This window comes from Perissodus microlepis, chromosome 10 (genome assembly GCF_051167445.1).
Source record: "Perissodus microlepis isolate ML-2025 ecotype Zambia chromosome 10, ASM5116744v1, whole genome shotgun sequence".
NCBI lineage: Eukaryota > Metazoa > Chordata > Actinopteri > Cichliformes > Cichlidae > Perissodus > Perissodus microlepis.
This window is the reverse complement of record NC_140470.1, coordinates 9,220,423-9,236,579: the sequence shown is the minus strand read 5'-3', so window position 1 is coordinate 9,236,579 and position 16,157 is coordinate 9,220,423. Positions and strand designations below refer to the sequence as shown.

The 16,157-nt window shown below is 39.0% G+C and overlaps 1 protein-coding gene across 1 annotated transcript in view; it reads left to right on the top strand.

Moving 5' to 3' along the window:
- pcdh1a (protocadherin 1a) overlaps window positions 1-4,605 on the top strand; it is a 100,517-nt gene extending 95,912 nt beyond the window's left edge. The window contains exon 5 of the mRNA XM_084941809.1: window positions 688-4,605. Coding sequence (XP_084797935.1) covers window positions 688-1,058 — 371 coding nt within the window. The 3' untranslated portion in view covers window positions 1,059-4,605. The remainder of the gene's footprint in view (window positions 1-687) is intronic.
- The last annotated feature ends 11,552 nt before the right edge of the window (window positions 4,606-16,157 follow it).

Genomic DNA, 16,157 nt, shown 5'->3' with positions numbered 1-16,157 from the left:
GGAAGATTTCACAGCTTCCACAGTGAAACGAGGTCACTGGGTCGTGGACCCATTTATTTAATTAGGAACAGTTGAATAAAAAATTGATGAGAATCAAGGGCAGGGGAACTCATTTCAGTACTGTCAATCAATAACTCATTCAGCAATGGTTTTGCCCAGAGGGATCGAGCTATTCTCTGTGTAACCAAACACTGTACTTCCCAGTATGTGTGGCTGTTCCATTATGTCCATTCCTGTAGTATTTTTTTTCATGTTGACACCTGCTTGGAGCATCAGTTGCAGCATGCAAATCACAACTAATAGAAATTAACTCACTGCTGTTGAACATGTTAACAACACGATGATATATTACAAACATAGCAGACAAACTGCTGTTGGATACTTCTAAATGACATAGACACAGCATGCCGTCTCTTGAATGTATCACATCAGCTCGTGGGCTACACACACACAGTAGTGCTCATTACACAGTGCATAGCAACAGCTACATAGCAACTGCTGCTTACTGCTTAGCAACAGCTGCAAAGATCTCAAGGAGGGGGGTGGGTTTCACGGGGTGTTTCAAATGACACCATTTCTGTTCACAAATGCCTTTTTACAACTTTTTTTTTTAAATGAAAATTGCTCCAGTGTTTGTCGCTGTGAAACTCCCTCTGATGGTGCTTTTCTGCTCTCTCCTGCCCACAGATATCCGCTCCCTCCCTGATGTGGCAATGACTGGAAACTGCACAACCGAGTGCAGTGAACTGGGCCATTCAGACGCCTGCTGGATGCCTGGGCATCCCTCCCCTGTACGCAAGACCAGGAACCCCCCGAAACTCTCCACCTTCGTGCCTTACCAAGACAGAGGGAGCCTGGGACGCCTGGCTAATGGGAACGCTAGGCTGGGTGGTGAGGAGCATCGGCCGCGCCTTCCGCCCTCCCGCAGTGCCTATTCCAGCAGTGGTCATGATGCCAATCAGGACTGCCCCTTAGAGGAGGTGCCCCTGAGCGTAGCCTCTGAGTTTCCACCCACCTCTCCTTCTGCTCACACTCCAAAAAGAGAAATTTACCTGTGAGGAACATATTCATCTGATCAATACACAATTAAAGAAAATACACACTCCCCTCAAGAAGGAGAAACAGGCTGTCCACACATTGAAGCCAATGCCCAATCTGAAGTTAACAATATAGGCTGTGACCCATTCGATCACTGCTTTTCTCATTTTCTCCTTAAAATATTAATTTATTAGCATATTTATGAGTGACTCCACAAAGTTAATTGATGCACTCACTCATTTATTTATTGGAAATCTTGATGGGATACAATTCAGTCAGATGAATAGGAAACACAGATTAAACCTAATCATTACTGTAGTTAGCAAAGTCCCATTCTGTGAAGTGATCTCTTGAAACTGAAAGTTGTGATCAGTGCTCTTGTGCCATTGCTACATCTAATTTAATAGACAGCCAGTCAGGCCATATCAAAAGGCTTAACACTTTTGACTAACAATCAAATAAAATGGTCTATCTTAATGTACAGTGCTGTAAATACATTTGAATGGTGTGTTCTACATATATTTTTGTCTGGCATAAGCTGAAAAAAAAAATGCCTCAGAGTTTTAGCATATTTAAGCTTTTCTTTATGCTGCTGTTTAAACTTGATTAAAAACCATCTCCCGGAGTGGAGCTCAATATTGTGGAAGGCATTTATCCGCTTCACACAATCACACACACGCACCCCCTTCGACCCCTAATCATAGTAGAATGGCCTTTACCTCTGCTCCCTGTAGAGCTCTTCCACTTGGTGGAGAGAGCTGTGTGGCAGCATTTAAACTGACATTATGTCCCACTGACTCGCAGCACTGTGACCTATCGTTCATCATGAAAACGGTTGACTTGGCCACAGTACCCCAGAGTCACAATGACCAAACGCAGAGTACTCACGAGACACGTTCTGATTGGCTTTTTACTCTGCTGATGACAGTATACCAGTGTATCGGTTGAGAAAGCTCTTCTCTGTTGTGACAATCAGATGGGCTCTCTGTGTAATTCACAGTCCATTTTTTCTAAAACTCATGCTGCTTTCCGCTCACGGCTTAGGAGAACTTGTGTTGATCTAATGAAGGCCTAAGGAATTATTTACAGGAAAGGGCACTTGAGTGTTGAGAGACACTAGAGAGATAGAGCACTTATTGAGCGTGAATATGATGTGAACTGGATAGGTGGTATGTGCTATTTTCAATGTTAATTGTCAGCTCTCACTGGACACATGCTTCTGCAGAGGTGAATTCAATACACACTGAAATGAGTGATTTAACAATGTTGGTCTGACATGAAAGATTCCAACAATAAAAGCTGAAATAAATATTTAATTCATTTCAGTAAATGAATACCTGCAAATACAGTGACAGTGGTAGGAGTAAGGCTTGATTTTGCCGCAACTGCCTGTTAATTATATATTTCCTTGTATTGAGGACAACATGCTTAATAAGTTATTAGGCATTTATCCTCCTCTGGCTATTGAGCAGAGAACAAAAACAGGGCATGCCCATGGGCTTCATTTATCTTCGCAAAGATTTTCCAAGTGAATCTGAAGGATACTGTGTGTCTGAAGGACACCGTGTATTAGTCAGTAATTGGGTGTTAATGATGACTCCACTAGCCTGCCTTACAACATCGAAGAGCTAGTCGTTGTCTTTGATTTAAACATTGATTTGATTAGATTTGTAGATACCTTTCACCTCTGTATAGTATTTCCACAGTAAGACTGTGTCTCTGAATAAGGGCGGAAGAGCCTGGAATGGACATTTCCTAATTAGGGTGAGTAATAAGTCCTGAGCTGGGGCATGTGTGAGCATACCCCAGGACACGGCACCCACCAGATAATGCAAATCCACCCACAGAGCTACAATCAGTTAAAGGGGGTATTTTTTTTATCAGCACTTACCTCATCATGCTGCCATTGAAAGCCACGTTTAGAATAATTAACGCAAAAACATATGGAAATTACTGGACATGGCCATGATTAAATAAGGTGGGCGATTATCCTGCCTTGAGGGGGAGAAAGCACATTATGCTGTTTTCAAAGCCATTTAGCGACTTACGTAAAATTCAAACAACAGCCATGATACACTGTGATTAAACCCCCACGGCTCTCCCGAGCTCCCCTCTCATAGCTGTGGCTAGCTGCTTCATGAACTGAAAACAGCGGGTAAGATCACTGACCTGGAATTAATAACAAGTGAGAAAGATACCAATGAAGGATAAAATCAGTGTCACATAGCTTCAGTCAAAACTCGATCTGTCTAAAAGCATTGAGTGGATTCAGATTCAGCTCCAGCCTATGTGTCACGATGTAAATTTGGAATACATGTTTTGATTTGTGTCTTTGATCACAAAAAAATATCTATATATATGGAATAAATAGGCTTTTAGCAGATGTGTCAGAACTGTCGGTTGCTGATCCAAATGGATGGCGAGAGTTTGATTTAAGTCCAAAACAAAAACAAGCCTGGGTTTCTTTTCCCACTCTCTTGATAAGTTGGACTCTCTTGCTCCAGCCAATAATGACCTCCTGCTACTCACTTCTGGAACAATACATCACCAGGTTTGACCTTTCTTTTGAACTCATGCTGAATGAACTGTGGTTACTTCTTTCTCAAACACAGAACAGTTCTCCTTGATCCAAGTAAGAGGACATCACGGAGCACCTAAATACACTCGAAACTATGTTGAATAATGTTTAATTTGTACTTAACATTGATTTAATGTTGAATTCACTTGAGTATCTTTTGCCTATCTGTAGTGTGTATTGTATGGTGATCATTTCTGTGGACAGATGGACAAATTACCGTTCTGAAATTGGCAAGAGATTTTTTTCTTTTTCTTACTGATCAAAGACTCTTAGCAAACTGGTTGTGTGAAAAAAATAAAGAAGTCTGTTGGTGGTGTAGTGTACATAGATCTCCACAACGCTGTGCCTGCTGTCAGGCAGGCAATGATTTTAGCATGAATTCCAAAGATAATTGGTAGATACTGTTTACTCTTTTTTCTTTATTTTTAACTTTCTGAAATGTCAGTGCTGGTTCATATTCAGAAGGCCCTCTCCCAAACGAACTGAAATTATCTGAACATTTCATTTTTTCACTGTTCATCTAGAACAAAGACAATTGCCTTGAAAATACGTCTTTGCAAGAGAGAATCTAGTTGTTATCCTAATTGTTGGTATATTTATATAGGATAAAATGCTTGTGATGCCATGTTTTTGTACAGTTTTATGTACATACAAGTGAAGCTTTCTAAAAGTACTGAGAAAAGCCGATGGCATATAAAAATTGTAACATGTTTTCTTGAGATGTGCACATCTTGCCTTGGTTGGATTGACCTTTGCTGAGTCAGTGTGAATGTGGCCGTTCTATGCCTGCACTGTAGTCATTCACCGGCTCCCACCTCCTGAGGACTTAATCAGTTTTTATGTTTATCGTGAACAGTGGATTGTCTTATCTTACCAGTTTGTTAAATCCTGTGTTCTGCTTTGTTCTGTTTCAGCATGTTGACAAATTCTCTTGTAATACTGTAAGTCCTCATGAACTTTGTAATAAAATCACTTCAGGGAAAAATGAACACTGTCAGTGTTTTCTTTGTTTGTCGTCATTATTCATCACTTCCGGTAGCTAAACAAGTGTTTGGATGTTAGGGTTTGGGTTTTTTTTTTTTGCTTTTTTGTAAATGGTTTTGCAACCTTAGAGATACATTGTGTAAAATGCATCTCACTCCAGGACCTGGGCTCATTAAGAAGAACTAGTATTCTTGTCATGCGGGAACAGGCGCCTTATTTCTCAGTCAGGAAGCCCCTGAATGTTGAGAGGGAAGCATTCCGGAGGTTGAAGTAGGAAAGTCCCAGGACCTGTGTTCACTACTTCAACTAGAAAAACAATGTGCCAGAAGTACACAGACCCAGTCATGCACTTAGGAAGGAACATTCACTCAAATTGCTTGTTGCTACACATTTAGTGCAAGGATAACAAGGTTGCTGCTGTGTTTTTAATATGCATGTGACTGTAAGATATTTATATGCCATGGCTTGAAGTCAGAGAATAGATATTTAAAAAATATACTATCCTATTTTTAATTTTCTTTATGCGTACCTACAGTGTATGTTACTTTAATACAACTGCTGATCTGATACATATTAGTTAATTATGTGGTAACAACAATAACGTAACATATTTAATCGAGAAAGGTTTAAACACAATATTGTGTCTAACAGCACAGCAAAAAAAATCCCTGTTTTGTTTGTTTAGTTACTCTTCTGGGGCGTTTTTCACCTGAAAACAGAAAGCCCACATCCTACAAAATCACTGAATTTACCAGAGGGGTTGGATGATATAGATGACAAGAGACTGCCCTAAAGATGAGACAGTGAAAAGCTCCAAATAGTTCATAGTAATGCCAACAGCTCTGTAAGGCTATAATACTGCACCCTCTGAATCCACTCTTCAAACTACACAGTGCATTTTAGGTACCAAAGGAGGAGACAGACGCCCAATGAATGTCAGTCTTCAGCAACTTCTCCCAACTCCTCTGGGGGGATAGCCATCCAAACCCAGAACAGCTGCTAGCTTCAGCAAGTACTAAGTCAGCCTTTGCCCAGCTAGCTATTCTTAGTAGACTTCTGTGAGGGGCACTCACATCAGGTGAACCTCCCTCAAATGGCTACTCGCTGCATTTACACTGAGACCAAATGATAAATCAAGACCTTTGCCTTGTGGCACAACTACCTCTACATTTCCTCTTCACCAGTAAGGCACAGTACAGCACCCAACTCTCACCGTCTCATTATCCTTTCTTGCTGTCATTTCCCCTGAGACCAAGTATTTTAAGAAATGTTTGATACTTTATGTTATATGATTCCCCTTTACTAGAAAGGAGAGTGCTATCCTTTGGCAGAGCAGAACAGTGGCTTTCAAATTTAGATGTATTACACTCAGCTGAAATTCATTCGAATAAGCACTGGAGGTCCTCCTGAAAGAGGCACAGAAAAACACTGGAAAGCAGATCTCCTGGCTTTTCTCAAGCTATGTCTCGAAATCACATCTGGAAAAACTACACCAATGGAGTTGAGACAATGGCAAAGTTTGCCACCTATCCTGTCTAAAATGCAAATATAACAGCTGGCAGAAGTGGTTTTAACATCCCTTACTCCTTAAGAGCTATGGAATCCCTTGGGTAACCCAGGCATAAGCCTTCTTTTAGTCTGCAAACCAATCCAAAGTAAATTGGACTGGCAGACTTCCAGCCCCCTTGATCATTTGTTAGAAAGTAAAAAGCTGGTCCACTGTTCTACAGCCTCAACAGAATCTGTGTTGCCCCTCTGAGAGCTCAGATATGACCATCACTTTTAAGCTCTTTTCCAGTACACAGCGTAGGGAGGGAAGGAGGCTGAGGATATTGGCGAACAAGTGCCCCCCACCCCCAGTATGCAAAAACAGATCATTTAACATGGCTAAGTGAATAACTGTACTCTTGCTTTTCACAGATTATCTCAGTGAACTGTGCTAAAAAAAGGGGACACTGAGTATAAAATGATTTCACAAAATCACATTTAATTGGATGTGTTAAGGATCACTGTTTTGATTCCTAAATATTTCTTTTTCAAGTAAAATTTCATATTCACTTTAACATTAGATCTACCCATGTGAATGCGATGCTATAATCTAATAAAAAAAAAGCAACACATCATTTACCCGGTACAATGAGTATAATACTTTAGATGCACTGAATGGCTAATTACGAAGGAAGGGAAGCATAACGCTCTTTTACTTCCTTCTGTTTTCACCTTTTAGCCTTTAAGTGGAAAGATATATCCATGTCAAGATGTGGAAACTCTCAAAATATTCACACTATATAGACACACTGTGCAGGGGCCTTAAAAGCTTGAGTTTTTAAGCCTTTTACACATACCATTACAGGCCATCACAAGTCCATGTCTCTTGAGAATGCAGTGTACCGTATGTTCTTGGATATGGTGTAGATTCAACCTTTTTGCTCCCGTGGAGCTCGCTAGTAGTGCTTAGCAAAAACCGAGGCAGAGGTATATGGGCTTTGTTGAGAACAATGCACACTGGAAAATGGGGGAAAGGCCTGACTTGAACCACAAAATAAAGTCTAATAGAGACCATGAAATCTTACATGCTCTGGAAAGTGCAAGGCATAATTGTAAGTTTTTCTCAAAGATGGAGAATTAAAAGTGAAAAGTAAATTGTACTGGACTTGAGAAAACTCCAAGGGATGTTGGAATGAAGTATGAGTTCTGCTTTAACAAGGCGTAGCTCAAAGAAAGCAAAGATCTAACAGCTTTTTATTTAATGGCAAGAGATGGATTCATGTTTGTGATTTTACAAGACCTTGTCTTAAGGCATGTCTTAAGGTGTCTTAAGAACCGCCACAGTTAGAGGAAACTCTAAGCAACACTGCATATTTATTCATACAGCTCCTAACAGAATGCTTTGACATACACAATTTGTTGTGGTGGACACTTCTACAGTCACGTCTGAGCCCTTTCAACACAATGCAATATTGACAAAAGAATATCTTGCTGACAAAGTGTCGGGGCATATGTGGTGCCTCGTGGGGCAGTTGCTTTCTTCACACAAATGCAGAATTAAGCAAAAAGCCCACACAAATCTGACGTGAACTAAAACTTGCACCCATCTCATTTTTCTTATTTTCTTGCAAGAGTTTTATGATGTGCATTTGTTTACTCCAACATTCTCTTCTTATACTGTTCTTGCAAAACAGACCTTGCATGAGTAACTTTGCTGAGTTTATCAGGTCTGATGCCATGCTCAACTTGCTGCTAATTTTAGCCCTCAGCTTCCCAGGGAGTGAGAGAAAGCCAATATTATCAATAACATCTAACCTTAAAGCTCAACAGGGACTGCTGCAATAGAAACTCAAAAAATGAAGCATTTTGATGAGGCATGTACAAACTGCATCACTGTGTTTGATAGACCAATAAGTTAAGAACTACTTCATCAAACCAGACAAGCCACATCCTTGGTGCGGCTTTTTTTTTCTTTACCTTTCACAGATGTTTTGTGATCTCAATAGCACAGGTTCAATTGTTACTCAGGCATTACAACATTTCCATTCTCCACTGAATTTTGACTCAGGGTAAGGGTTCCATTTTATAATTTATTAGTCTATTAAACCTGCTCGCCATTCCCTTCACTGTTGTAGTGAAAGATGACATAACTGCCACCTTCAAGACCTATTTGCTTCTGGAAATTTCTCCTGTGGCAGGAACTGAGCTTCTTAGAATTGTCTGGCGATGCTGGCTTTCTATCTATCTATCAATTATTAATGTGTCTATGTTCTACTGGAGACCCTCCTACTTGAGGGATGTGCTGTCTCAGTATTATGGTTATTATCTGCTTTTTGACTCATGGAAGTGTTTTTCTATTCAGGGAAGTCAACTTGAATTGGACGGGAGAGACCTGAGACCATGTGGTAATTGACAATCATATGAAGATGGGGCTAGGAAGATGATAACTTGAAGGTGTTAAATTGAATCAATAACTCCATACATATCTCATGAGCAGCCTGACTTATAATTCAGTTATACAGATCAGATTCTCTTAACAGTCCAGCAGCCTGGCCTCACCTGTGGTAACATCTGAGGTTGTTTGTGGGATAAAGAAGTGTGAATACCAAGCTCGGAACTCACAAGAAATCTTAAGAATTTGAGCCATGACCATTAATAAGAATTATTTATTTGACAGAAGATTTATTTGAGTAATGACAGGGCATGAGTTAGTAATGTTTGGCCACAAGTTAGGGAGCATGTATTTTTCTGGTGAAATGTAGAAAGTTCAGGGTATTGTGATACATACTTATAATTCTTCTCTAATTTAAACATACATACAAACACAAGGCTGTTTTGCAAGATGTCCTCATGCAGTTTTTCTATGAGATAAAAAAAAACTTTGCAATATATAATACTTTTGACAAAAGAATACTTTTAATAGGGTTGTGTAAACTGTATGTGTATATATTGCGAGTGCAGCTTAATTCTCACATAGATTTAGTTTGAATGAGAGATTTTATGACGCTAAATGACATTGTGAATCAGATTTGATATTGTTTTAGTTCACATCAAGCTGATTATTGCCTCATTGCTCACACTGGCGTGTCTTCTCTTAAAAATCTTGACAGTTCTGTATACAGCTATAATTATGGATATTACAAGGTCATATTATTCAAACAGTGAAAAAGCCATCCCTGAATCACTGGGGATTTGGGGATATTCCCTTTAGCAAGTTTTTGCTTTATTTCATCCATTACTGACCGTTAGGCTAATGCAACACATCGGCTACGCTCTGCCTATCTCTCTGTTTTCCTGCTGGGCATATTGTGTCCTACTTGGAACACATGACACACATGGATGCGGACCATTGGCAAAAAGGAAGAGAGAGCAATTTCTTCATAAATGATATTTTAAAATAACCAAACTTTTATATGAGCCTAGGCTGGAATGCAAAAGAAAAGAAAAAAACTTGAACTGCTATTGTGAACCATTGTGTACGTCTGTAATTGATTAGGGATACATAAGAGTTTGCAGATCTGTATAGCAGTAAGATAAGCAGGGCAAAAAAAATGACTAGACCATTTCTTTGTTCAAAACCATGAGACAGAAGGCTTTCAAAGCTTTGGCCCAGTGCAGTTACTTTAAAGCTTGTACGCTATAATCTACTTGCGAAGTGTCCTACTCAAGTCTAATCCTGAAGTTTGGAGGAAAATTGTTTCTCTGGTGTATTGTAAAGGCCTTACTCTACAGGTTTGCATGCATCTTTCAACTCTGCAACATTTCCACAAATATATCTATTACTGTATAGATATTCATTATGGAGCTGCAGGAAGCACCGCCGGGAAACACTGCTCTCCTGTAGCCTTTTCCTCAAGATGAAAACACTACTCAGCTACCGCTGCTGTTGCCTTGGAAACCTGGTCACTCTCACTCTTTTACCCACACTCTTCACCACTCGCTTCATTAAGTGCGTAGCTGCTGGCAATTAGAATAAAACCAGCGGCAGGGCTGGCTGTCTTGAAATGCAGTCTCCAATTAAATACTTTCAAATAGCAATGTTTTTCTTTCCAAGCTACATCTGCTTTCCATATAATAAATCATGCACCTGGGAGCTATGCTTCTAAAAGTCTACACTATGCTTACTATACCATTGAATGACTTCAAAAATATGTCTTTTAGTACTGTGTATACAAATGTAATATGGATCAGACATCGCCTTGTAACTAGTGATGTTTTTCCCTTTCTTGCTCAAGCTCAAATAGGCAAAACAATGTTCTAGACATTGCCACGGTTATTTCACAAGAGCAGAAAATGCCTGAATGATCAGTGCAAATCTGCATCAATGTGTGTACACTTCTATTTCAAGTACAGACAGAAACACACGGCAGTTTTTTTGCTCATCCATTCAAGGCGATTGCTATATAAATGATTGATAACTGAAATATAGGTGGAATTAATGACGGTCCTTAATGAAGTCTTTTAGTCTGATCAAACTCTCCAATTTATATTACTTCCCAGCATTTTTACTAACTGAGCAGGTTATTATTGCATTAAAATTGATGAAGTAAATTAGAGTGAATCATCCTCACGGGACATTTGCTTTAAGTGAAAAAGTACTCTGGAGAAGTGCACTTGGTATGTTTCTTGTTCAACATCATCATTAAATTAACCTTGCCCGTCAGCTCCTCACATGTTCTAAAAACAGAGAAAAAAAATATTAAACCCTCACCATGCACTTCATTAAGTACACCTTTTCAGCTGCCTGTTAATGCAAATAATTAATCACTCCGTCACGTGTCATCTAGAGATAGTCAAGACAACCTACCCAAGTTCAAACTGAGCATCAGATTGAGGAGAAATGTGATTTAAGAGACTTTGAATGTCATATAGTTGTTGATTTCAGATCTGAGTGCTTCAGACATTGCTGCTCTAGTGTGATTGTCATTTGGGAACAATCTCTTGGGGTTTATAGAGATTGGTCAGAAAATATGCAGTGAGTTGCGGCTCTTTGGGCAGAAATGCTTTTTGTTGATGGTAGAGGTCAGAGGAGAATGACCAGACAGCTGATAGGAAGGCAACAGTATCTAAAATCACCTGTTACAGCCAAGAAATGCAGAAGGCTTTCTCTGAACACATAATGCATCAAATGGGCTACAGCATATACTACAGTGCCACTCCTGCCAGCTAAGAACAGGAAAAGCTTCAATTAACATGGGCTCACCAAAATTGTACAATTGTACAATCAAAACTCATCACAACCTTTCCTGTTATAATGAGTTTTGATTTCTGCTGCAAAATTTGGATGGGAGGAGTAGAATTTGGCTTAACTAAAAAGAAAGAATGGATCCAGCCTACCTCATATAAATGGTGCAGACTGTTGGTGTTGGTGTAATTGCGTGGGGGATATTTTCTTGGCATGCTTTGCATCCCTTAGTAACACCTGAACATTGTTTGAATGTCAGAATCTACCTTATAATTTTTGCCGACCATTTCCATGTGCTTATGTCCACAGCAGACCCAGCAACATGTCACAAAGCTCACAACATGTCTAAGGCTACGTTCACACTGCAGGCGAAAGCGCATCACATACGACTTTTTTGACCCTATGCGACCCATACTTGATCATGGTATGACAGTTTGAACAGCACAAATACGATATTTTCAAATCCGATCTGGGTCACTTTCGTATGTGGTACTGAATCCAATACATATCTGATGTTTTAGAAAGTGACTGCTGTTTGAATGGTCATGTCGCATTAAATTTTTTATGTCACTGACACAAGACAGACGCCAATTATCAGCGCCGGAGAAGACAAACAAGAAAGCAAGGTGGCAGAAACTGGAGACGGAGCGAGTCAATGTACAGAAACTGAGGTTTTGGACTTGATTAGCATATGGGGAGAAATGATAGACTGCTGCAACAACACCTACTAACTCTGTAGCCGCCATTTTTACTTCCGTAAACAGAGCACGTTGTGTGTGACGTCTTCTTTTGCGCATGCGGGCCGCTTTGAGGGCCTAGAGTGCATTTGCTGTCACAATTTATTTGTAGTGTGAAAACCAGACAAAAAAAAAATCGGATTTGATCAAAAAATTGGAATTGAACTTTAAGACCTGCAGTCTTATCAAGTGGTTCGTTGAACATGGCAGTGTGTTCACTGTATTCAAATAGCCCTCACAGTCACCAGCTCTCGAACTGGTTTGTTAAAATTAAAGCAGTTGATTTCAGTGCTATTTTAGCAAAATGAACCATAGCACATCTGTCTCTAATACAATTCTTTCAACACTTTTGTTGCTCTTTGAAGAGTCTCACCAACTCTAGCTATAGACATGGCTATATGATAACACAGAGGATAAATTTACTTACTGCCACTCAAATTATAATCCACTTTAACATTCCTCAAAGTTGTGTAATTTCAAAAGTTCCCTGGTTGAAATCTTGAAAAATAAAGTTATTTTTTTCACCTGAACAAGTACTTGTCTAAACAGAGCCAGTGCTTCAGTTTTCTTTTTTATTAATTCAAAAGATGAGGTTTTCTGCCACCAAGATGGAAGACATGTTAGGATTCTCTGAGTGAGATTAATTGTAGTTTGTGATAATGACTTGCTTTATAAGGAAAATTTGCAATGGCTGAGAGGCTGAATGATAGAGGGTTCACTTTTAAGAATATCGTTTCTTAAAAAAAAAAAAAAAAAAAAAGAAAAAGTACACATTAAATCGGATAATAGATCCACTTCCTGTGCAATTACTGTAAAGCAAATGTCTTTTATCCTTCTCAAGTGTGTTGCCTTTCAAAGAATTCTAATGGGAATATAACTTGCATCTGCTCATCATTTCATCATCTAAACCAAATATGATAAAACAAACTAAAATTATAACTTCCTAATGAGCTTTTTTGTTATATAAATAGATAGAAAACATTGCTGGTACCAAAAGTGCAAGATGTGTATAAAAACTACACAATTAAAACCTTTTTGTTAGACATCAAATATCTTAACCAATTTAAATCCTTGTACTGAAATATTGAAGACATATTTTTAAGGCAAAGCATTTTAACAATGTTTCACCAACAGGGTGAAACACATAAATATAGGATGGCATCTATTACATTAATGAGAATTGCATCATATCTGAATTATTATTTTGCCCGAAGCTAGGAACTTCTATTACATGAATGGCTTATGACTTTATTGGCACATTAAAAGACAATCAATTACGGTATATTCGGCACATGCATGATTCAAGGGTGGAAGGCTCAGTCTTTTGATTAGAGCTCCATTTTCCACTGCAAATCTCAAATTTCCACATCGTTAATGGCAGCGAATGAATAAAACAACTCTCTTTTCCTGTGACATGAACTGAGACTTGTCCACAGGTAACAGTGAGCCCCTGCGAGTCTCCCTCGAGCATCTGCTGGCTTGCAGGGTCGGGGCTGACGAGTTAATGCGGTTCAGGTGTTGTAATTGAAGATTGCCACCAGCTGGTTGTGGTGTAGCTTGGCAGGGCAGAGAGGAGTGCAGTTGGCTGTTGGGTTGAACTGGTGAGCGGCGCTTCAGTGCTTCTGGCCCCTGTTCATAACAAGACCCTTGTTTATAGAGAGGCACTTGTGTCCCTCTAGGTAGATAAGGACTCTAACAATAAAATAAAAAAGTAAAGAATGAGTGCTTCATTGAATATTAATTTGAAACTGAAGATACTCTAAAATGAAAAACCTACTAACCTCATTAGCATCATCTAGTTGAACATTTGAAGTAGAAAGAGAATGGAGCCAAAGTATCAAACACAATTTCATTGTCCAAATACTTTCTGAGATGACTGTAGTACCAAATATTCACTTAGATTAATATAAACCACCCACACACTCAAAGGCACGTGGGCCAGTCGCAATCAGCCACAAATTCTGTTCCAAACTCTACACAAGCTCTCTGTTAGCCAGGGAGAGCTTGTTCACTAACTCTTTGTAGACTTAAAGGATATATTTAATTCTTCCCATTTACATCTCTAAACCTGATAAACATGACATTTATGCAATAATCTAATAAGCCACTGCTACAGGTCCAAATGGAATTAACACAGTTTGCATTATCCTGAGACACATTAACAAATACATATATGTTTTCAGATAACCAGATGCCTGGCTTCTCTCATTAACAAGATCAGAGGACACAGTGGAAATCTCTCTCCTTTCCCACGTACCCACTTCATTTTTTTTCATATCCTGTTAGAAATCCGCCAAAACCTATTGCATCCATATATGCTTAGAAAATTGATTGCATTGTATTAACGGCGTATATTTTATTTCATGTGAACACATGAAAACTATCCAAAAACACTAATGGGGGTATCAATAACATGTCTTATGTAACTGAACTAATCTGGAGTAGGCAGGCACACTAGAGTACACACTGCACATGCTTTCAAATACAAACAGCAATTTTCTTCATCTTTTTATGAGGCTTTTTTTTAGCTTTTGCTGCCAGAGGGACATAGAATATGTGAGCACAGAGGGAACAAACAGTAGCTGATACTGCCCAGTGAAAATGCTGCAGGCAAAGAAGTTTGGATCCTCTGGTTATGGATTAGTTTGTGTGACCATTGGCATTCCCTGCAGCTCTCAAGAAATTTGAAATTGATCATTGCATTTACACACTGTGGCACTCGTGTAGGGATGGGTGCAAAGCCAGCACCTTATGTGTCTCAAACAACTACAGTGGCACTGCGCCGTGAGAAGCTGCACCACTCTGTACAGAGACAAGTCAATAAACAGTTACTTGGGCCATTGGGTTGTTTGTCAAGTGCAATTACAGGAAAAAAACATTTTTGAGACTGATGTCACAGTTCACAACAGGTACACGCTGGAATAGAAAGTACATTTTAATGGACTATAAGAGGCTTGTAATAATATTTTTTTAACAAAGCAAGGGTTAAATGAGGACAGGGAACATGTGCATAAAGTAGACAAATGATAATGACACACACACATAAATATTAATGCAAATACAGTGCTATAGAGTCACAAAAAAGATTGCTCATTGTTGAAAAAAAGAAACACAAATAGGTTGCAGAGTGCATTTATTCCTCAGAGTGTATTCCCCTCGGATTCGAGAATTACCAGCAAATAAAATAACATAACATATTCAAAGAAGACTCTTACAGCCAATGAAATGTTAAAGAGGAGCTACGTGTGGAACATTGTAATGCCCGAGGACATTATAGTCTGTTGTTGGAAGGTAGTCTTGGTCTATTATAGTTTTATACGCATGGTTTGTAATTAAATATTAAGTCTAATTTGCAGAATCTTTCCTGGTAATCCACAGCATCTGAGTAAACCTTCAGTAAAATCAAATGGCATGACATAATATTACAGTCATTATCAAAATAAAAGTACAGCGGAAGTTCTCGCTTCTAAATATGTATTTTTTAATATTGCCAATGGTGCATTGAGTGCACAGTGTAAGGTTTCTAGGTATTTGACAGCAGAGGCTGTTTCAACATTTGAAGTGTTTCATTATGTTTAACTAAAAAGTAAGAGAAAGCTTGTTAGGGAGTTTTTCAAAGAATTATTAGCTTTTTTAACATTAGTTCTTGTAACAGTTCTTTAAGAGCAGAGTTCACAGCCCAATTATCTGACACTTAAAACTAATCACCGTCCTCATACAATCTGTCAACCTTTTACAGAGGCCTCTAGGTGATAGAATAATTGGTTGTGGTTCACTTTCTTCTAGCGGGGAGATGTTGTAGTTCCTCTTTGCTTTTTTGTGCCTTCTTCTCTCTCAGGGTATTTTGGTCTAATTGATGGCAGAATCTTGTGCAAAACAGAAAACTCAGTGACATTATCAGGCAGTGGTTTGACTTTGGTGAGAGCCAACTGTCAACTTGAGCAGATCCCGATAATTGATTGGCTCATTATCCTAACGCCATATTTTCTCTGTGTGAGGCTTAACATTGTTTGGTTGCAGCAACCTATTATTTCACCAGGGGTTTTATTGCCAAATTAATTTGTGAGTTCTTACCAGCCTCATAAGTAACATACTGCACTGTTTAAACACTGCTGATTTTGTTCGTAATTCAATGATGAGAGTGAAA